At 38.7% G+C, this 23,100-nt stretch overlaps 2 protein-coding genes across 2 annotated transcripts in view; one reads left to right on the top strand and one right to left on the bottom strand.

Moving 5' to 3' along the window:
- The window catches only part of b4galt5 (UDP-Gal:betaGlcNAc beta 1,4- galactosyltransferase, polypeptide 5), a 32,592-nt gene extending 31,284 nt beyond the window's left edge, over positions 1 to 1,308 (bottom strand). Inside the window, exon 1 of the mRNA XM_084916031.1 lies at positions 641 to 1,308. Within this exon, the coding sequence (XP_084772157.1) occupies positions 641 to 746 (106 nt within the window). The 5' untranslated portion in view covers positions 747 to 1,308. The remainder of the gene's footprint in view (positions 1 to 640) is intronic.
- A 640-nt stretch (positions 1,309 to 1,948) lies between these two features.
- Positions 1,949 to 22,793, top strand: slc9a8 (solute carrier family 9 member 8). The gene is made up of 16 exons (XM_084916030.1): positions 1,949 to 2,311; positions 2,689 to 2,873; positions 3,969 to 4,049; positions 6,970 to 7,028; positions 11,451 to 11,534; positions 11,998 to 12,099; positions 12,390 to 12,424; positions 13,391 to 13,534; positions 16,684 to 16,825; positions 16,928 to 17,033; positions 17,133 to 17,249; positions 17,336 to 17,418; positions 17,503 to 17,614; positions 18,554 to 18,774; positions 19,500 to 19,646; positions 20,480 to 22,793. The coding sequence occupies exons 1-16, from the start codon at positions 2,073 to 2,075 to the stop codon at positions 20,591 to 20,593; spliced, it is 1,971 nt and encodes a 656-aa protein (XP_084772156.1). The 5' UTR covers positions 1,949 to 2,072; the 3' UTR covers positions 20,594 to 22,793.
- The last annotated feature ends 307 nt before the right edge of the window (positions 22,794 to 23,100 follow it).

Raw genomic sequence — 23,100 nt, 5'->3', positions numbered from 1 at the left:
TAAGGCACACAGAGAGTAAAAGAAGAAGAGAAGGGTGGAGATGATGGGAAACGTTAATGAATTAATTATAGGAGGTATTCAGGACATGTGATATTACACAATTGCATGTGACTAACAGGCGGCATATGATCTAGGAATGACTCGCTTGTAAGTGATCCCTATGCTCAGGTTGACACCGCAGATGTCATTAAGGCTCATGTATCCAAGATTCATAAAGTATATCAAAAAAACAGAGAAAGAACTGTAAAATTCAGATGACTCGGCGTTGATAAGTCTATCAGTGACATCAGGGTATCTGAGATCAGGGCCAAAATATCACATTTTTTCTGTGGTCCCTGACGATACGATGAGCAATATAATCATAGCCGTTAGGCCTGCTAACATCGGGATGAATATAATAGACACGCTCATCAGTAATACTATTATTATAGTGTCCAGGTACATGGATATTATAGTCTGAGCTCCAGCAACCCAGATGGCCATCATCATCATCATAGATTGGAAGATGAGTACAGGCGCATGGCAACGTCTTTTCTCAGCCAAGCTGTCACACATGACCTAACAGCCCATACAAACAACCTCACTACATCTTCATCACCTACAATTTTTGGAATAAATTCATCAATTTGACTTGACTTACCGATTCCGGGGGCGGAGTAGATGAAATACAGTGCCGAGGTGGACAGCGTAAAAAGGAATAAAAGCCCAAGGAATGACCTTCTCCGGAACCGCAAATGTGTCGGCATTATACAGGCAACAGAAGCACACACAGGCACGTTCGCGTTTCTAAAACAATGGCAGATCCGTTTCGATGTATCCAGATGCCAGAGCCAGTAGTCCGGTGGCGGTGTGGGTTAAATGAGCCGAGTGGAGTGGTAGGGCTGCGGCAGCGGTGAGCCAGGCGTCTAGGAAGTCCGTCTATTTCCGCGGCCGGGCGATTATAGGACCACCAATATTCAGGAAATGCACTTAAATTCCATTACTGTTTTGGTTTAGGTTCGCTGCGGGTCCAATGAAGAAAGGTCTGATAACGGCAGCACGCTTTGAACTGGCCTGATACACTTAGTGTGAGACCATCATCTGGGTTTCACACTAGTCACCGATGGTGTTGCCGCTCCTGCGTTATGCCTTGCCTCGCCTGCCCAGCCCTATGAATGGAGCTGTCCCTCCGCAAAAAAAAAAAGAAAAAAAAAAGCAGCAGTAGCTGAAGTGGGCGTTCACAACAGCTCAGCTCGGGCCTAGCAAACATGTACGCGCCCGACGTTTACCGACGTAACACCGGCGAGAAAAAATTCGAATAAGATGCCCGCTTCGATAGACGTTGCACCCGTTATGGCGTAATGGTTAAAGAGCTTTTCACAGCACTACTTGAGCTAGATAGTTGGCTAATTTCTTAGCAATATTGGGATTTTAAAAAAATCATAGGGGATGTAAATACTGGGTGTCCACTCCCTCCTTCCATGAGTATACTGTGACCACTGTTTGGATGTAAATACAAGACTATTTTTAACCTAGAAGCCCTAAAGTCCATCCATTTAAAACACAGACCTCTATTACGTATTTGGGCAAACCATTTATTTATTTTTTCTTTTTATAGATAGCAGAATCTTCGCAGGCATCTTATATGACTGACTACAAGGTGGAAGGTGTCTTAGTATTATGTAATACACATCTGGTACTTCGCAAACAGCGCAAGCCACAATAAAACTACAATACCCACGAAGCACCAAGAAGACGGTTGACGTTAGATTACAATGGCTCATGGGAAAGTGGAAATACAAGAATTGTAAACGCCAACATTTCGTATGTACACATGAAAGTTGAATTATTCACGGGACCAAATATCTATACCTATCTTTTTAAAACTAACACATCAACAACTTTTGAATGTTCCCTTAACCTTAGTTAATACCGCCTTGCGCGGTAGCTAAAACAAACTACAACTCCCAGCAAAAGATTTAACCGGAAGTAGAGTCGAAATGTCAACAGATACATGGAGCTGTCGACATGAAACAGACGATCTTTTTTTAATTACAAAACGTAGCTTTAATGTTTAAAAAAGTCGGTTGAGGATGAGAGGCGTTATTGTTAAAGTCTTGTCCTTTTTTCTGTTGTTCGTAAGTTTTTGTGCGTCAGAGCGAGCAGAGAGGGAAAACTCACTTGCCTTGCATGAGAGAGATGACGATGGAGGAAATGTGAACCAACAGGACAATATTATAGCCGAGGAAGGGCAGTCAGTAGAAAACCATGAAACAGAACATGGTTCGAACCTCGATTCAAACGAGTTACAGAAGGATGGGTCATCGGTCAGGTCAGAGACGGCAAAAACTAATTTCAATACTCTCTCTGGATTAACTTGGCATATTGTACCTAGCTAGAAGTAGTTTCAGTAGTTTGGCTTGTACACGGTACAAGCCTAATCATTTTTTTGTATGGATGCCAAATAAATATTGTACTTTCTAATATTACAAGTACAAAAATACATAGACAAACATAATTTCACCAAAACAAAATCTGTATCCCATCTGTTTAAACTGGGTAAATGTTTTTATGTGCTCCATTCAGCTCTACCTAACTTAAACTTAGACTAGATCAAAATGGCAGCTGTTTAAATGCAAGACGTAACTGAGCCATATTGTGATAACTGACATAGTCACCTCTGAATCTAATCTGTCTGTCACCTTGCAGTAAGTCCAATGACACCACCGACAACTACTACAATGACACCCTTCACTCAACAACAACTACTGTCAAGCCAACTACCCCGGCACCCCCAACAGTCAAGCCCATTCTGCCAGTGCAGACAGGGGTTAAGGCCCAAGAAGAAGAACAGTCCAGCGGGATGACCATATTCTTCAGCCTGCTTGTAATTGGTTAGTGTGTTTTCACCCATCACCGAATAAGTCTGACTCCATATTGTCTGTCAAGATCACTGTTTGTCTGAGCAAACAGGATAGACCAAAAGAAGTAAATTGTTTTACAGGAAATATGCATCTTGTGGTTAACAAAGCATGCATAATTCATCCCGTACCCATAATAATGGAGAACCAATTTAGTGTTTTATTAAATCAAGTTTGTAGATGGGGCTCTAGGATGATACCAGTGCATATAGAGGATGTGGTTACACACTGAATGGCCATGAAGTACCACCTAAAGTAGCCATTATGCACATTAGTCCACTATCTCGCTGTCAGATTATAAACCAAGATACTATCATGAGTGACACATGTACTTACTATTTAGACTGATTTACACTGCGAAAGCATGCAGTTTTAGTTGTAAACTAAGAAAACATGTCATCGGTTTAAAGAAACATATGGAAAAAAATGTTTACTAAACTAGGAAAATGGAAAAAATATCTCAGAGAGCAGTTTAGAAGCCACATAGTATATGTTGTAAAGTTGCCTCTCATTACCTTGCTGCATGAATGAATTTGGCCTCGCGGTGATTGTGGCTCAAGAGTTGGGAGTTTGTCTTGTAATCAGAAGGTTGCCGGTTCGAGCCCCGGCTCGGACAGTCTCGGTCGTTGTGTCCTTGGGCAAGACACTTCACCCGTTGCCTACTGGTGGTGGTCAGAGGGCCCGGTGGCGCCAGTGTCTGGCAGCCTCTGTCTGCCTCTGTCAGTGCCGTCACTCTGTAGCTTGCCGTCACCAGTGTGTGTGAATGAGTGGATGACTGAACGTGTAAAACGCTATACAAATACAGGCCATTTAAGTCAGCAGTTCCCATATGACTAATAATTCAGATTTAATCAGTAAATCTCTCCTGGATTCAGAGGTCCAAGAAATTAAATTTAATTAAGAAATTTAATTGGAGCTCAAAGGTACTCTTCGTCTCTCATTGACATCCCTGTGCACTTGGTTACTGGAAGGAAGGCAGCTTGAGAAAAGATGAAAATACTGTAATATTTGGGAGACGGTGTGATTTTATTAACATGGATGTATGTTTCTCTTAACACTCACCCCCAGGTATTTGCATCATATTGGTGCACCTGCTCATCAAGTTCAAGCTGCATTTTCTTCCAGAGAGTGTGGCTGTTGTGTCCTTAGGTAAGTACTGCTTATGTATTATATTTGTAATTGCATTTGGCATCATACTAAAATTTTAACATCATAAGTGTATTTGTCCAAGTAATTAAAGCAGAATTTTATTTCTTGTTATCTGTCATATTTATGTTTACATTAATGGAGGTTCACACAAAAAAAAAATTCTATTATGTCAACATATTTCCATTTAATTTAAAAACCACCAACCAGGCCAGAAATTTGGGTGTAGTGATGGACTCAGACCTAAACTTAGAAAAACACATTAAGACAATAGCAAAGTCAGCTTACTATCTTACTAAAGATCTGATGTCTCAACTGGACCTGGAAAAACTAGTCCATGCATTCATCTTTAGTAGGCTTGATTACTGTAACAGCATCTTTACAGGTCTACCTAAAAAATCAGTCAGACAACTACAGCTCATTCAGAACTCTGCTGCTCGAGTCCTCACTAAGACCAAAAAAGTGGACCACATCAGTCCAGCTCTGAGGTCTTTACACTGGCTGCCTGTCCGTCAGAGGATAGACTTTAAAGTTCTGATGCTGGTCTATAAAGCTCTGAATGGTTTAGGACCAAAATACATCAGTGACCTCCTGACCCAGTATGAACCTTCCAGATCCCTCAGGTCATCTGGATCCTGTTTTTTATCAGTTCCCAGAGTCAGAACCAGACATGGAGAAGCTGCATTCAGCTTTTATGCTCCATATATCTGGAACAAACTCCCAGAAAGCATCAGATCATCTGACACATTCAGTTTATTTAAATCCAGGTTGAAGACTCACCTGACTCAGCTGCATTTGAATAAAGCACCAAATCCGCATTGTTTTACTTTTAAGCTTAAATTTCAAAACTTAGATTTTAACTACTGATTTTATCTACTGCTCCTTTTTTTTTTTCATCTTAAATCATCCTTTTTATTAGTTTTTGTTTTGTTATGTCTCTGTAAGACACTTTGAATCACCTTGCTGTTGAATTTTGCTATATAAAAAAACTTGCCTTGCCTAATTTAGATAAAACGCTTAGCCTTCAGACTTATCTGAATCACCAGTTTTTAGCATTTTACAATGAACGTTCTGTAAGGAACTTTATTATGTCAAAGAGGGTAATCCTCAATCGGATATTAAGAGCTCATGGCAGAGCAGCCTCAGCCATCTAATGTTTGAACCTTCTGTTTGTGAGGAGCAGCCAAACAGAAGTAATTTTCCTTCAAATCGGTGTGGCCTTAAAGGCAGAAGAGCAGAAATGGCTTATTTCAGACAGTAGATGAATTGCACCAAAGCATATGGATTGTTTTAAACGTTGAGATGTCTTTGAATTCTTGTTAAAAACACGAGTCAGTAGCTTGTAGAAGAACGTTTCCAGCAAAAACTTGGAAGTAATTGATTTTTGTATAAATGAACAGTCTCTCGCAGCATTGTGGAAGAATTTCTTTACAATGTTGCTTCAGTTCATTGAATTTTGCTGGAATTTCTTCACGCACAGCTCTGTTAAGGATTGCAATCAGGTTGACATCTGAACTTTGATTGGGCCATTGCAGCACCTTGATTCTTTTTTTTTTCAGCCATTCAGTCCTTTTCCATGAACCAATTTTGGCCAACCTTTAAATTTCATGCAGATAGCCACATATTTAAAGCAAAAATACTTTGGTATACAGAGGAGTTCACGGTTGACTCCACAACAGCATGGTACCCAGATCCTGTGGCTGCAAAACAAGATCAAATCATTTTTAAAGAGAAGTGGCTTCTCCTGGCAGCTGTTAAAAGCAAGCGGTATTTGTTCAGTCTTTTTCTAACACGCTTCACTCAGGGCTGTAGTGTCTGAGATGTAGCACTTGGGTTAACACCCCAGGCTTCAGCTTTTATAGAGGTAACACACACTTGCTGATAAACAGTTAATCAGACATATTACCTATTTCGTTGTACATGTACAATTACAGTAAAAGTCTATTCTATTCTATTCATTTTTATGTTCATTCTTATGGCAGCATTAAGGGGTGGGGGGGTAATTAGTTTTTCACAAGACTTCATATATTACTCATATGTTCTATACACACACAGAGACTCAGTTTTCATCTGTGTTATGCAACAAAATGAAACAAAGGGTAGACGACCTAAGGGAAATCGTTTTTCTTTAGGTTGTCTGTGTGATTTAAGATGAGCAAACACTAACTCATTGGCGCCATTTGCAGCCTTATTCAATATTTAAGAAGTACTTAATTTAAAAAAAAACCAAAAAAAAAACCAAGATGTATTTCATTTTTCTCCTGAGGTGCAGCTTTGCTTCCTCTGTGCAGTCGATTTAGGTTAATTCTCCTTCTAATTCTCTCCACCTGCTTCCTCTTTACATGTCTGTGCAGTTACACTTGCTATAATTCAGTGACACCCATCTGTCTTCACCCTGAAGGCCTTTTGCTTTTGCACGACCTGCTTGCTGCATATAAGACAGGCCTCGTCACAGGGGACTCTGCTGAAGAGAGATAACGCACTGCTTACAAATCAGAAAAGGCTGCTTTTCCTTCCTCATCACTTCCTTTTTCCCCATCTATTCTTTGTATGTCTTCCTCTGCACTATCACTCTCCATCTGCCAATATATCTAGAACTTACACACGGCTTTGAGGCTCGTGTTTAATTTCTGTCTTCATCTTATCTATCTCCTTTTCTCGACTCTTTACAAAGCTTTGTGTTTCATCACCCTTTTAATTAATGTTCTGCTGGGTTGTGTAGAAAGAGAACTGAAGCCCCAGCAGGATGTTCTCAAAGACAAAAGTATAACCATAGCTCTTTTAAACAAGTTATATTTGAACTATGATGACATTTATGAGGTATTTACTGTAAACCACTAAAATAGCATGTGTTGTGTAATTTTCATGAAATTTAGTAGTAAACGTTTTTTTTCAAACACTGGTATTTCCTTACTCTTTCCAGGGATTCTAATGGGAGGCTTCATTAAGATCATTGAGTTCCAGGAACTGGCCAACTGGAAGGTATAGTTTTACTGGGTTTCAACATGTTTTTTTTTCTTCTGTCAGCACTGCACTTGGTCCAAATTTAAAATGTAACTTTTTTTGGTTTTGATTACTTTAGCATTAGGTAAAATAATCACATTCGTCTACACTGCAAGAACACAAACAAATACACATATGCAGTGCATGTCCACAGCTTAGCCCATAGCAACCTTTCTTATCTCCACACTGCACTCACTGCTCTCAGATTCAAAATGTGTGGTTCTTAGTTTTGCTTGATTTTCTTAGTATGGAGTAAAATAATTACATTCCCACAAATGCACAAAAAATTTACAAAAGTATTCTCTAAAACCTTTGCCCATTTTATACTTTGGATAGATACAGTGATTGATCATATTTAGTGCAGTTGCATTTCTACGTAATGCACAGTCCTGTAACTTGTAGTAACTTGTCATGCAACAAATTCCCTAGAAAATCCCTTCCCACGCCTGCCCTAAACATCTGCTTTCATTTTTCATCTTTGCGTCGTATTTCTTTCTTCACTCATTCATTAATTTCCTGGTTCCTGTTGTCACAAATGTCATCATTCATATCATGCAAACTTTATCGACCTGTGACATGCACCATTTTTGTGCTTGGTATGCCCGCCCCCCCACAAGCCTTTTTTCCCCCCGCAGTTCTTGGACCCTTTAATTAACATTCCCTGTTCTTTGCCAGTGAGTTAGAAAACAAGTGAACAGGAGAGGTACAGGGAAGGATATGCAGAGTGAAAGGGAGGCAGGAAAAGAGGACAGGTTATGCCAATGTTTCTTGCACACAGGGTCCCATTGTCTTTTAAGCTTGGAGCCCCCAGGGTATTGCTGAGTCATCTACATTAGTAACCAGAGCCCCTGGAGCCCCTTTCCACACATTGCCCCAGTCCTGTGAATCTCTAGACTGCTATGTCTGTATTTGTGTTTAAGTTGTAGCAAACCTGCTCTCCTGTCTATGTCTAGGCAGCAGTGACTTCAATAGTAGTAAAGTAATATGAATTACACTATGGCTTGCAGCTGCTTCTTTGCAGGAGCATGGATATGCTAAGTGGTTTATAGCCCATTTGAGACCTGAAAAGACCTAGGACACAATGCAAATGAATTATGTCTGACCTATTTGTTTTTTAAAAAGCTTCCATGAAGCACGATGAAACCAGTTTGAAGTAAGATTGCCAGTGGCAGAACTGGGCTTCTGTAAGCATGATTTTTTTTTTAGCTGTTTTGAAATTGAACGTTTGTTTGTAGGTTTGTGTTTTATTTTTATAGTTAATTAAAGGGATCTATTCTCCCTGATCAATGTCTTTTGGTAGCTGCCTGTAAGGCTGGCGCCACCTCATCCAACTAGAGCATTTCTACAGCTGGCCCACTTGGTTAATCTCGCCAGCCTGGAGGACTGCCTTATACCCTGCCTGAAGGGTGTACAACTCCCTCAGGCAGCAGCATCCTGTTATTGCTGGATTTGCTCTTTCCTTTTTACCACCAATCTGCTGTCTTTGCTTTTGACAACTGAGCTTTCCATCTTCAGTGCACTCACTACAACCCACCATACAAAGAGAGCCTTTTCCTGTATGCTTTTTTCTAGCACATGCAGGGAAAGCCTCTCTGTTTTTTCCTTATACTTACCTTCATCCCCCCGTCTCTTCCATGTTTTCTGACACAGATTGTGGAAGTAGCATTCTGGTATTAAGTATTACAATAGTAGAAATTTGTCTCATCGCCAAAACAGAGAGAGATAAACAAGAATATTTGTACTCCAAACAAGACCTCTCTCTCTGTTTAAGCTTTTCTGTATTGTCCTATCTGGGCTTGTCACTTTGCTTTAGTGGCAGCAGTGGTGTGTTTTAGCCCCAAAGGGCTGCACATATTTTATTAGATGTCTCCCACGCCACGGAGAGAGAGAGCGACAGAATGAGAGAAGTTTTAATTGTGGTTTTAGGGGCTTTTTTGTGCTTTTTTTTATGTGGTGATTTCACCGGTTGTCAAAATCAAGCCTCCAGGGACCCTGTACTATAAATGAAGGTCTCTTCAACATCTGCACTCATATTTTTTGTTATCTCTCAACTCTCTTTTAACTGTGTTCTCTGCATCTTTGGCATTCATCTTTTCTCATTTAGTTAAAGCTCTGTATCAGCTCTTCTCCAGAGTATACCCATCGTCAGCTTTCTGGTTTTATCCATTTCATCTTTCCTTTCAGCTTCTGAAATCTCATTACTCCTCATCAGTCCATAACTTTCTCCATAGTTTCAGGAGGAGATTGCAGTGCTATCTTGCCTAAAGTCTAGTGCTTTGTCAGTCAGTGTAAATGTAATGCCCAACAACATTTGTTTGCCCCAAAATTCTAAAGAACAATTCTTTCTCCTTTAGACAGTTTTATTTAACAATTTATTTAATTGTTTTATTAATTGATAAATATTATTTATTGCACTCAACTTTTAACCAGTCTCTTACCTGCAAATTAATGAGAATCCTTTGAGGTATGTGTAGAGAAAAACCAATGTGCACTTGTTCAGTCCTCCCAGTTGGCATTTTTATTTGCATTAAAGGAACACGTGCATTGGTGCCTCAGGAGTACAGTGGTAGACGTCAGGTCGCAGTGCACGCATGGCATACTTTCATGTGTCTCTGGTGTTAATATTCATTCCTGAGCACCTGGCCTGAAGACTTCTGCTTGACCTAAATGTCGAGAGAAACTGGTAACCTGGAAGCAAGAGTTGGTCTACTTTTCCTGAAATTTGAATGTTTTGGAAAAACAAAGTAAGCAAGGGCATAGCCTTTTAGCAAAAGCATACAGTACATCCTCCGCAGGCTGTCCTCAATGCTTGACCCTCTGTGCTTGTAGCCATGGTTTTGTTGATATTGAGAAATTTACCATCTGAACTAAAATGACTGCTCCTGCACCCACACGTTTGGTTTCTTTTTTTGTGGTTCTGTCTCATCTTATATCACTCCAGTTATACTCTTTTAATTCTAAATAATTACTTAGAAAGGGAAAAAACAAATACCTAAAAGCAGAAGATTATGCAAGAAGTTATGCCAGCATATTTTCAATTAAAATCTACTACCCCTAAAAGTTCTTTTTATTAACTACTTAATAAAAATAAGTAGTTAATAAACTACTTATCGCGTTTGATATCAAATTCTATAAAAATAGTGTCTCAAATAGTAAATTGGAGGATTGTGGAATGGGATTGTATATGTGAGAAAAAAGTTCTGGATCTAATTACACACTCAGGCATTGCCAGCCTGTTGCAATACTTTTCAGGAAAGCCACATCAAGTGTGGAAATAACTGTCTAAACGTCCATCTGCTCCTGGGGTTGTTGGGATTGAAATTCAGGTTCAACCAGCTGTGATGACAGGCTTTCATAATACAAAGAGGGAGATTGTTGACTGAGTGGTGTAAATATGGCTCTGCCTTTTTCAAACTTTCTAACAGAAGGTTAGCCGCTCAGAAATATAACTTGTGCATGAACATTTATTAATGCATACTGTGCGTTGACACACCCGTCCAAACACACTTTGGCTAACGCAAGAACACACGGTGCATGATGCACAGACACATTGGCAGCTAGAGCGTAAGGCATGGGCACATGATGCCTGTGCCTGATCTTGGAGGCTGGCCCATTTAGCTGAGAAGCAACAAAGATTGCATTATTTTGCTGAAATAATCAGAGAGCCAAGGTCCCTGTGTGTGTGTGTGTTCTTGTTTATATGGACGATGAGCTCACAGCCTGTTTACAGCATGTTGAAATGAGCATGTTTAAAAGCTTCTATAGAATAGTGAGTTGCCTAATAGGAAGGCAGGGCAGGCGGTCCTTAGACAAATACCTGTTGGGTGTGTTTGTGTGTGCTCATTGTTGAGGAGTCGACATCCAAATTTGTTTTGTCAGATAAAGAGCTGTAACTATAACAGCTCAGGCAGCCCCCCTCGCCCTCACCGTTTCTCCTCCCCCATTACTCATTAGGTCAGCTGATGGTCACTGTACCGGCTTTCATGTGTCCGATGAATAATGTGGAGTGTTTGCTGAATGCGTAACCACAAGTTAGTGTTTTATCATTTACTGGCATGTACATACTTATTGCGTTAACAGTATTGCTAAGAATTCCTGTTTAGATTAACAATGTCAAATGTGTAACAGTCCAAATTATTTAAGTGCTGTTTTTCTTTGACTAGCACAGTTACATTTCCCTTTAACGTTTTCAAATGTTTTCTTTAAATTTGAAACTATGACTCAATGCTTGCACATGTCTCACTTTACAGTAATGACACTTGCAATTGTACTTGTACCTCATCAGTTTGTTACTATTGACCAGTTTGCAGCTCTAATCCAAGGTTAAAGGCAGCATTTTGTCGCCTCTCTGCTGCAGTTTATTTAGCAATAAAATGTTTTGTTTTTTTATTTTCCTAAAAGGAGGAGGAAATGTTCAGACCCAACATGTTCTTCCTTTTGCTTTTGCCACCAATCATCTTTGAATCTGGATACTCTTTACATAAGGTACGTGTGTGTATGAGGCTGGATTTACACAACCAGCACCCTCGTGTTCTTAGAACAGCACAAGCCACCACGTATATTTATAAAGGACAAAACTGACCTTTAGGCGTGACGGAATAAGGCTCATGAGACCAAAAGTCTGAGCAACCCAGCAATAAGCTGGAGCCTTTTAGTATGTGTGTTACATTTACAAATGCAGTAACTACAAATCATTCAAAAGCAGCAAGAGGCTTAAGCAGGTCACCTGACTGTGTTTTCTGTTTTGATAATTGAGTTTTTGCTCCCTTTGTTTTTATTTTATCAATATTTTATTTATTTTTTATATTATTAGCTGGCTTCATTTTTTCCAAAAAACTAAAAGGTCACAGTCTTTTTAGTTTTTTACAACTCTCTGTGAAATTATGCTATAATTTTTTTTTATGCTGGCAGTATCTAATACTTAACCTGCATGTTCTTGTGTCTTCAGGGTAACTTCTTCCAGAACATTGGTTCCATTACCCTCTTTGCTGTGATCGGCACAGCTATCTCTGCCTTCATAGTTGGAGGAGGCATCTATTTCCTTGGCCAGGTGATGTTTCTATTAATCTAGTAATCAACACAGGCCCGTGACACACAGCCCTCATTCAGTTAAAGAGTATGTGACCTCATGATATAATATTTTCAATGTTCTGTCAAGGTTTTGTTAGTACAGGAAATGTTTAATGGGATATGCTCAAAAATAAATTATTGCTGCATCACCATTATCACTTTCTTATTGTACAAATCTGTAACACTGATATCGACGTAATCAGATGTTTTCTTGCAGCTTAACAATCTGGGGTTTTGTTTTTTTGTTTTTTTTGATAACCCTCCTCACAGGCTGATGTTATCTATAAGATGACCATGACTGATAGGTGAGATTTTTTTCTAAGCATTTACTGTGAGCTTTCTTACTTCATTGTGATGGAATTTTTCTGTGTCAGATAAAACTTGGCTCAGTTTTGCTGACAGGTGTTAAGCCTAGTCTTGGACTAAACATGTATTTCACTGATGAAATCACATACTGAGCTGAGACCATTTTCTGCTAGTGTGAATTCTTTGAATTTACCATTTTTACATGAGCCACAAAAGGTCAAAACTTACTCACTAGTGTAACTTACTCACGTGGGAAAATTAATAAATTTCCCACGTGTGGGACTAATAAAGGTTATCTTATCTTATTCTTTTTTCCCCCCTCTATTCTTAATAACACCCTCTTCCTACTTAGTTTGAACTGTGCCCTCTACATCTGAAGGGTTTGTCTTTTAGGAGTTCAAAGTAACAGGATAATCCACCTACCAGAGACATATCCAGTACAAACACAGCATGTTACTCCACACCCATGTGTTTTTTCTAGCAACTAGCACATTCCGGCAGTACTTTAGCCTACGTATTTTATTTGTTTTTGAATGAAGCAAAATATATAACTCAGAAATAACTTAAAGGAGTTTACATTTGGGGGATTTTTTAGAATGTAGGGTACATAGCTCAATAGATTTTCTCATGGAAAGTCCCAATACAGCCTCTTGACTTCTTGAGTAATTGCTTCAGTTTTACACCTGTTTCTGCGGTTTTTTGTCAGTTTGGTTTTTGCCAGTTTTTTTTTCCAGGAAACTTTTGATAATCTTTTAATGTTTTATTTTCCTAGTACTAAAGTGTGCTACTTTGTATGCATTCTGACTCCTTTAAAGTCAGAGAAAGTAAAAATCATATTTCTTGTCTCCTGCTTCCTCTTATTTATTTTGGAAATGTTTTTCCTCTTTTACTGCCCATATGTTTTTGTGTCTTAATTTCTTTTTGAATGAAGTAAATCTTTCTCATTCCCTTCTACTTTGCTGTAGCTTTGCCTTTGGCTCACTGATCTCAGCCGTGGACCCCGTAGCTACCATTGCCATATTCAATGCACTCAACGTGGACCCAGTCCTTAATATGCTGGTGTTTGGTGAAAGCATTCTCAACGATGCTGTCTCCATTGTCCTCACCAAGTAAGGACACTCCTTCACGACTTGAATATTCTCCATTGCACACACTGGCATATTTACATTTTCCCAGTCTTTATCAAAAAGTAGGCCTAAGGACAGCATGCATAGAGTCTGCACTCTGCAGATGTTATACAAGGGTTAGATGTACAACACAACATAGCGTCTTAAAATCTAACAGCAACTGAGGCCAAATCCAAACTTCTGTTTTCATATTAAAACAGCTTTTTACATTGATCACTGTACAGATGAGGTTCATTTAATAACCTTGGCATGTAGGCACTACTAGCATGATAAAGCAATAGCTGCTGCTGGCATTGATAAGTTCAGCAGTGCCTGTAATTCTTTATCCATGCTGAATTAACCACTGTTAGTAGAGGGCTGATTTAATGTGTTTCTACTGGAAAATTTCTATGTGATGGGGGCTTCACAAATCAAGGTATGACGAATAGTGAACATGGATGCTTCTAAAACTCTCTTTTTCTGTTTGTTCAGACTAAAACAATTTCTAGCTAATAAGGGTCAGCAGGATTTCCAAAAGTGTCAATGTTTCATTTCTTAAAACACTTGACTGGATGCTATGTTTAATTATAGTAAAAATTGTTTCATATGAAAACATATTAGTATGCCCAACTTGCTTGACTGTGATCACCTCATTAAGGTCCATTAAACTAGAGACATGGGGGATAAGATATTTGTTGTGGCATTTTGTGGTCTGTAATAGACATTTACTGTGGCAGTCATATAACAACAAATAAAGATCCCCAAATGCTCATAGAAATCAGCAAAAAAATACATGTTTCAAAACATCACAAGTACTACACTTCTAAGATTTCTTCAGTTTTCAAAGTAATTCAACCTTTGTTACAAGCACGGACTGCTATTAGTTCATTCAGATTGCTTTTACAGGTACCAGTTAGACAAAATGCAAACAAATACTAGCTATAAAGTGGGATCAGAATAGCAGTACCTGCTTTTAGCTGAAATCACATTAGCCCATTACAGCACTTACTGAACTGCAGCTCTCCTGATCAGTTTAATTTTATTCAATCATATTGTTGGTGCATAAAATAAGCTTAACATTTTTTTCCATTTTGAAACAAAGGCCATATAGTTCACAAAAGAAGAGAAGGAAATGCGATCATTTTAAAGTAAACAGTGGCATTTCATTTACAAGAAGACCATGAAGTTAACAGAATAAACATAAACATTAGCCATTGTTTATGTTCGGACACACTGGCAACCTGGCCAAGGTGTACCCTGCCTCTCATCCTATGGCCACTGTGATAGGCTTTAGCTCCTCCGCACAACCCTGCATTGGGTCTTGAGAGAGAATGGGTGGTGGATTAGGTAATAATGCAGTTATTACTGCGAAAATTTTCACAAGCATGTTTCAAACTGGGTATAAATTAGTGACACCAACGCTCTTACATCCTGTAAGAGGATGTAAGAGCAAGTTGTCATTTTTCTAAATTGGGTGGCGTATTGCACTTTGAACAAAACAGGAAACAATAGCATGATCTGCCAACCACAAGAGTTACAATCTATACAACTCTGTGAAAAATACGTCATTAAGTAACACAATAAAGATCTACTGATGTATATGTATAAAATGCCTACATTTTCAGTATTTTTTAAAATTAAATTTCAGTTCAGTTTTCTTTATATAGCGCTTCATTCATAACAGCACTCAACTCAGGATCTCGGGGCATATGTATTTGTATAGCCTGCTGTCTCACGTTATACTAAATACTGATGTTTGCAATAGTGAGGAGAAAAAAAACTATTCTAACAAGAAGAACATTCTTGAACCAAGCTCAGATAGGACAGCCACCTGCCTCGACCAGGTTACATGAGGAGAAAGCAAGGAGAGAGAGAGGGGGATATTTTTCATATTAAAACATATAGTCATGTGCTCTTGTGCTGACTTATATTGTCCTCAAGGCTTAATTATTTGGTTGAGTGCAGTAGACCTCTTAAACACACCAACAGTGACACACCGGTGGCTTAAAATTTTGATGTCAGGCATTTTCCAACCTTTGAACTTGACCTAGTTTTTGCAGATGACTCATTTTACTTTCATGGGTAAGACTGAAGAGGATAGAAATAGCAATATATTTTGTTTTTATAGACATTAAATTACTGGATGTGAGCAGGCTGCCATCAAAATCGGGAAACTGATGAAACCCAGTGGCTGGAAGGCTGAAAGTGGTCAATGTCTGAACTTATCACTGAAGTTTGTCTTGACGCACCTTTAGATTTTATTCAGAATATCTGCTACTCAGAAATGTTTATCTAGTTTCTACTGTTAGAAATGTGTTGCCTCTTGGCCAGGACTCCCTTGAAAAAGAGGTCTTTGATCTCAACGGGACATTCCTGGTTAAATAAAGGTTAAAAAAAAAACAAAAAAAAACAAACTGTTATCTGCTTACTGACTACCTCAGACAGGCGACTTGACAGACAAGTTTGGCAGAAACAGTGTTCGGGATTCCTGTTCACACACTAGCTTCAGTATCTGCACTCCCTTTATTGCTTCCTTATCTCTCCTACTCACTACAGGATAAATGTGCAAAGTGATCTTAAGTATCCGGTTGTCTCTGAGGTCTAAATGAGTGCATAAATAATAAATAGGCTGACTGAGCAGCCCTGGCAGTGTGCTTATTGTTAGCACCCAACAAAGTGGTTTTCTTAGAAAGCAATCATGTAGTTTGGCCCAGCCATTTCCAAACGCCACGCAGAAGCTAATGCTTTACCTTGGAAGGTTGTTAATAAACATTGTGATTATAAATAGGATGTAAACTGTGAATCCAGCTAAACTAATATTTATAAAATACACAACATGCAACATTTTTGGTGCCAGCAACAAGATAATCATTTGGTATTTCTGGTAATCACAGATCACAGTAAATGTTTGGGAACTTTTGTCTTACAGTTTGTTTCTTATTGTGATGAAAATAAAGAAACAAGTTGAAATGTATGGTACAAATATCTCAGTTGAACCAACAGGATAGTTGCAGTATGCCTGCTCTCTCCAGCTCCTAATTTTGGTGGAGTGTTTCTGCCCTCTAGTGTCAACTGAAGATATTACAAGACTAAATGCATCACAGTGCCACTGAGATTTAATTTGTTACTTTCCTCCCTTTTTTGTTTTTCAGCACAGCGGAGGGTTTCTTTTCCCGCTCAGACAACTCCACGGTAACAGGCTGGGAGACTTTTCTACAAGCTCTGGGTTATTTCCTTAACATGTTTTTCGGTTCTGCTGCACTGGGAACCCTCACTGGACTCATCTCAGCTCTTGTATCCAGCCGCCATTCTCCTTGCATGTGTTTGTACTTTATATGTGTGAGAATTGTATTTTCTGGTCTGGCCTTATTTCAATTTCCTAACTTACTGAATCAGTTTCTGAAACACTTTGACCTGAGGAACACGCCATCGCTGGAGTTTGGGATGATGATCATCTTTGCCTATCTTCCCTATGGACTGGCAGAGGGAATCAAATTGTCTGGTGGGTCAATACAATCACATGCACATAATGAATACATGAATAGTTTTGTATGTTTGACTTTTCCTCTGACCTCCATCTCCCATCTGTTTCCACCTACAGGAATAATGTCTATCCTGTTTGCGGGAATTGTGATGTCTCACTACACCCATCACAACCTATCTCCTGTCACCCAGATCCTTATGCAGCAGACACTGCGCACTGTGGCCTTTATGTGTGGTCAGTAGATTCTCGCTTAGCATCCCAGTTCACCGCTGGCTGTCATTATCAGAAGTTTTCACTGCTTTCTTAACTTCTTTCTCCAGAGACGTGTGTGTTTGCGTTCCTTGGCCTCTCCATCTTCAGCTTCCCTCATAAATTTGAAATGTCATTTGTAATCTGGTGCATAGTAAGTTGTCTTTTATTGATGTCATTTTAATCTGTCTGCTTATTCCCACGGTAATCAGGAATGACAGCTGTTCTCTCTCTGTAGGTCCTGGTTCTTCTTGGCCGTGCTGTGAACATCTTCCCTCTGTCATTTTTGCTGAACTTCTGCAGGGACCACAAGATCACACCCAAGATGATGTTCATCATGTGGTTTAGTGGTAAGATGACATGACTAATGTGTTTCGTTAATTACAGGGCGTCATCTTTTTATTGGTGTCTAAACCACACTCATTACACTAACACAGTGCGCACATCTCCGGCTGCAAATGAAAGTAGAGTTTGTGTTATTCTGCAGCTGTTGTGGAAAATCGGTTGCGTTTATCACATTTTTGATAAAACATGGACTGATTTTAGCTTATCCTTATCAAAAGAATGTCTGATTTCTTTTTCTCTGCTTTATAATATAAAAATGAATTCATAATCTATGTTTTTTGGCTGGGTAAAACTTAGTGTCCCAGAACGCTGCTACATACTGCATGTGAGATGCATCGTCAAGGTCAGAGGTCAAATTTTCTGAAATTCTTGTGAATGCGACAGCTAGTGAAAAAAGAAAAGCATCACTGAAGCAGCATTTTCTGTATTCAAAGATTAATATAGTCACTGACTTCTGTGTAGTTATTTAGAGATAAAATGAATATTTTGCTTCGACTTTATTTATTAACTCGTTCTTTGTTTGTTTAGTAGACACCGCAACAGAAGTGAATAAACCTGTGATTTCTGTGAGGTCGGACAATAAAATTTGTCGACTGCATCAAAAGTGCCTGTAGTAGTAACAAAGTACTGCTTAACAAGATGACTTCCAGTCTCAAGACTCTTTAGCAGCAAAATATTTTATCGTGATAATTTTGCAAAGAGTTTCTGAAGAATTGAAAACTGACCAGAACAAGCAGGCTGAATGTTGTGGAATGCAGTCGGGGTAGTTCAAAGAGAGAGTTAGAGGAACACACCACAATGCACTATCTTGTGCATTAAAACTAAAATGTGGAAAAAGTCAAAACACATCGAGCTTTATATGATAACCATTTCTTGTGAAAGCCATTATGCTAAATGTTTTATTTTTCCATTCATTCTGCTTTTTTTTTCCCCTTCTTTGCTAGGTTTGCGAGGTGCTATTCCCTATGCCTTGAGCCTTCATTTGGGTTTGGAACCCATTGAGAAGCGTCAGCTAATCGGCACCACCACCATCATCATCGTGCTCTTTACCATTCTTTTCCTCGGGGGTGGCACCATGCCACTCATCCGCATCATGGACATTGAGGATAGCCAGTCACGGCGTAAAAACAAGAAGGACGTCAATCTCAGCAAGACACAAAAGATGGTAATGATTGAAGCACCCAGGGTTCTAGCACACCGGGGGCACACAGAGAGTTTGTTGTCTGTATTGGTACTAGCTGCGCCATCCTCTCATCTGCCATCAGGCTCTTTCTGCGCACTTCAGAGGGAAAAAACATCAAAGGGTTGATTGTGAAGGACACTGAATCAGTGAGGGGGAATGGAGTGCTATCATAGAGATTCACACTTGAAAACACCAAACCTCTGACAGGCACAAATAGACCTTAGCCAGTGGCACTAATAATTTTTTTTTCCCAGATCAAGCTCTTGTGTTTAATATTTCAGTTAACTGCATTAGCTCTAGCTCAATATAATGGGTCATTCTTTTGAAGTAGATCCTATTATTGAGGTCATTTGAAGCTAATGGTGGTGTGTTTTCATGACTTGCATGTATAGTATTTGCATGTTTGATGTCTTCCAAAGCTAAGTGTTACCCCCTGAGGTGCTAGCTGCGAGATCTATCAAATCCCCATTTTTCCTTACGGGTCTCCAGCCCTCTTTGATGTAATTCACTCTTTGGTCCCTTTGCTCTTTCCCTCTCGTCTTTGTTCCTTCTGTGTGTGATCTTGACTCACCAGTCTCACTGCTTTTCTGCCATTTGAACTTTTTCCTGCGTTCATCTTTTTCTCCTCCTTGCATTGTTGCCCCCTCTCATTTAATTGCTTTATATGTTTATATGACTTCAGCCTCTGTGCTCATCTTTCTCTACAGGGTAATACCATTGAGTCAGAGCATCTATCAGAACTGACAGAGGAGGAGTATGAGGCTCAAATCTACCAGAGGCAAGACCTAAAGGGCTTCATGTGGCTGGATGCTAAGTACCTTAACCCCTTCTTCACTCGCAGGCTTACACAGGAGGTAAGCGAATCGGGGAGAAGTCTTTTGTGTGGCACATAAAGCTTAAAAAAAACGATCACAATCCTTTGTTAATACTTTGTTATTTTCCAGTTGTCATGCTTTGTCCTCAGTCATTGTGATTTATCCACAATTAATATATATCTCACATTATCATGATGTATTTATTCATTGCGAGGGGAGGATGGGCGTTTTGATTTGGATGAGAATCTGTGTCGTCAGGAAATGTGTAAAGATGGCTGCATGAACATTTCTGCCCAAGGGTTTATTCCTATATTTATATTTATAGTTTTCTTGGGGGGGGGGCAGTCATGTTATGTAGGGCTGTGTTTCTTGTATCAAAATGAATCTGTCATGTTTAGACACAGAAACAATAATCTAATAGAAATATTTGAGAAATATGTCTGAGCGATTCTGACAACTACTTCCACCATTTTGCATGCAGTTCACTATGTGGTGAACAAGTGTCTAAATGTTTTTGCTTTAAGACTATTGCAAGAGGAACCAACAGAACACAAACTGCACTGTTTAATGTAAGAAAATGGCACAACCATCTGCGAAAAAGTTGCCAATATTGGTTAGAAGAATGAGAAATTCCTTTTATGATGTGCACAAGCATGTGAACAAGCAGGTCTTTTCATCTAAGAAATGCACCAAAGTGACAGAAAAACACTGAACATTCGATTGTGTACCAAGTTGGATCTCACTGCAGGGCTATTGCGTTTCCAGATCTTTTGTTTTGTCCAGTTCTCTGCATCTTTGTGCGATTATTTCTGTACGTGCATGTTCGTTCTAACATATTGCCAAATTTTTGTGTGTCTGATGTGTTTTAACAGGACCTGTTACATGGCCGGATCCAAATGAAGACTCTGACCAACAAGTGGTACGAAGAAGTTCGACAAGGACCGTCGGGCTCTGAGGACGACGAAGAAGAAGCCGAACTTCTCTGATCACTTTCACTGTTTTTTTTTTTTTTTTTGTAAGCCAATTTATGGACATTGTGTGGGCTGTGGTTTGTGTGTCCCTCTGTGAAAATGAGCATACTTTTCATTTCCCCCACAGGAATGTGTGGAATGTGTCAAGTCACAGTCCGAGTAAAACTCACATTTAACACTGTAAAACTGAATGAGAAAAAACATGTTGTTACTTTGTAAAGAAATTGGCAGGATATCTGATTGTATGCACCATTGACATGTTGAACAGCAGGAAGAGAGTTTTGCTGATTCTCAGAAACTTTTCCTGTGTTTTTCTTTCTTTTTTTGTATGAATCTTTCAATCCAAGGGAAAACTCAAGTGATACTGTGATGAAAATGTTCAGTTCTAAAGCACCTTATCTCTTCCCATTTGTATGGGTCATTTCTATTTGTCCCTTGCTTAGTTAAAAGTACAATGGAAGTTTTAAAGATTGTGAGGGGAAAGATACAATACAATGGCGCCAATGTTTATATACTGCCAGAGGTTTGAATAGCTATTCAACTGGATTTAATTCTCTCCAAGTCTCCACATTTTTGTTAATTAATTATTCTGAGTAAATTTTAAGCATATATATTGATACATATGTAATAAAGATTTTTAAAAAGGACCAAGTACCGGGCAACAAAAGAAATGCAGGAGAGAGTTAAAACTAGTTTAGCAGGTGGGATAAAACTAATAGTTAAATGCTAAATTGTAGACTATTGCTCTGAAAAATGGGAAATTGCTTTCATTTCTATGTATTCTTTAAAAACAATTAACTTCCATGTGTTTATGCTGATTTGTGGGTAAGATTTCTGTCACTACACTGTCTAAAAGTGGACCTTGTTCACAAAGTATTTCTTTTGATCACGGGCACCAATGAATGTCAGATGGCAATGTCTTTTTTTTTTTGTATTTATTTGAAGAATATTTATGTGCCGTTTATGGATAATGGCTTCTATACAAGCTCTGTGAGTACCACAAGATGATAAAAATAAAAAAATAAATATCTCTCTCATATATATACACATATATATGTACACATATATACACATATGTACACACATACATATAATATAACATATAATATAAAAAATACATTCTGTTAATAATTGAATGCATTAGTACTGGAGTTAGGCGACCTAGGTGCGTAAAGTAAGCGGTTTCACACATTTTCACTTGAAATATTAGTCGCGTCTTTTTATAGCACACTATTATTCTGGATAAAATAATATATGAATAAAATTCAACTTGTGCACTCATGTCTCCTAAATATATATTAGATAACACAGTGTTTAAGACATTAACAGGTTTTAATGTGAATTTCAGTGATAATCACTCGTTGAACATTAATCTTGCAGGGTTCACTTTCCATTTCTTAAGCTGCAGGAACTAATTAGTTCATAGACTGTAGTAAGTGGAAGTGGAAGGTTAAATGTGTCTGACATAGACAGGGAGCCAGACTGGTCCACAGAGTAATTAGAATACATAAAAAGGTTAATGCATTATCCTGCTGGGAAATTATCCTATACCCATACAGTCAAAGCTCTCATGTCCAGTCCTGATAACACCAGACTATTATACCCTTGAACCATCTTGTGGGAACTCATTAGGCATATTGATGAAGAAGTGACAGTGTTTAACTGGAGGTTGAACATAAATGAATGCGGCCAGTTGGTCCATATACAGCATATCTCTGCGCATGGTTTTGATTTTGTGCATTTGTTATTTGTAAACAGTGTTCTCTATTTGAGGACAAAATTTCACATAGCCAGAAATAACCACCTGCAATAAGTGGATATCATTTCCTGAAAGCACAGTGTTAACGTGTATATACAGAGGACATTTAATTCTGTGGAAATCCCTTTTTGCAATAATGATTTGCATCCAGTAGGGGGGGGTCTTGATCCACTACATTGGTCCATGAAAAATTGATGATGCCAGATAACAGTGGTTTTAATACTATTTTTCAGTACTCAGTAACTTAAGAAAATTAAGACTAAAAATCTAAGGGAAAAGAGTTTTTGAACTGTATACATTTTTTTGTATTTGTTTTTTACATGCAAGTGGACAGCTTTTTTTTTTTTTTTAGAGGTTAGATGGAAAAATTAAAAACTGCAGAGTGACTGAATTGAGTCTGGTCCTCTGCCAAACAGTAAAAAAGAAATAAATAATATGTTGATGGAATTTGCGTTACATTGGTACAGGTGTGAATTAATATCCCACTCTGGCACACTTACAGTTTCTGATTATGCACACATGCATATGCACGCAAATATTCGATTTCAGCTGTAGAAGAACTACAGCAGGGGATTTCACTGATTATTTTGCTCATATTTGGAATCAGAAGCTACAGTTTTTATAGTTTCCCTATATGTCACAGCAGTCTCCATATGCTGAGAATTGCTTCAGCTTTTAACTATGGAAACTTGCTAAAGTAATTCACTATTATGACATTAATGTTCAAAGGCAGCATGCAAATTGAGGAAAGACCATCCGGGAG

This window comes from Perissodus microlepis, chromosome 20 (genome assembly GCF_051167445.1).
Source record: "Perissodus microlepis isolate ML-2025 ecotype Zambia chromosome 20, ASM5116744v1, whole genome shotgun sequence".
Lineage (NCBI taxonomy): Eukaryota > Metazoa > Chordata > Actinopteri > Cichliformes > Cichlidae > Perissodus > Perissodus microlepis.
The sequence above is the reverse complement of the archived record's forward strand: the minus strand, read 5'-3'. Positions and strand labels throughout refer to the sequence as shown.

What these genes read in the sequence shown, in the direction of transcription:
- slc9a8 (XM_084916030.1), top strand. Translation starts at nt 2,073, where the DNA reads ATGAGAGGCGTTATTGTTAAAGTCTTGTCCTTTTTTCTGTTGTTCGTA. An exon ending in CTTCAGCCTGCTTGTAATTG is followed by an intron (nt 2,874 to 3,968) that starts GTTAGTGTGTTT and finishes ACTCACCCCCAG; the next exon opens with GTATTTGCATCATATTGGTG. An exon ending in GTTCATCATGTGGTTTAGTG is followed by an intron (nt 17,615 to 18,553) that starts GTAAGATGACAT and finishes CTTCTTTGCTAG; the next exon opens with GTTTGCGAGGTGCTATTCCC.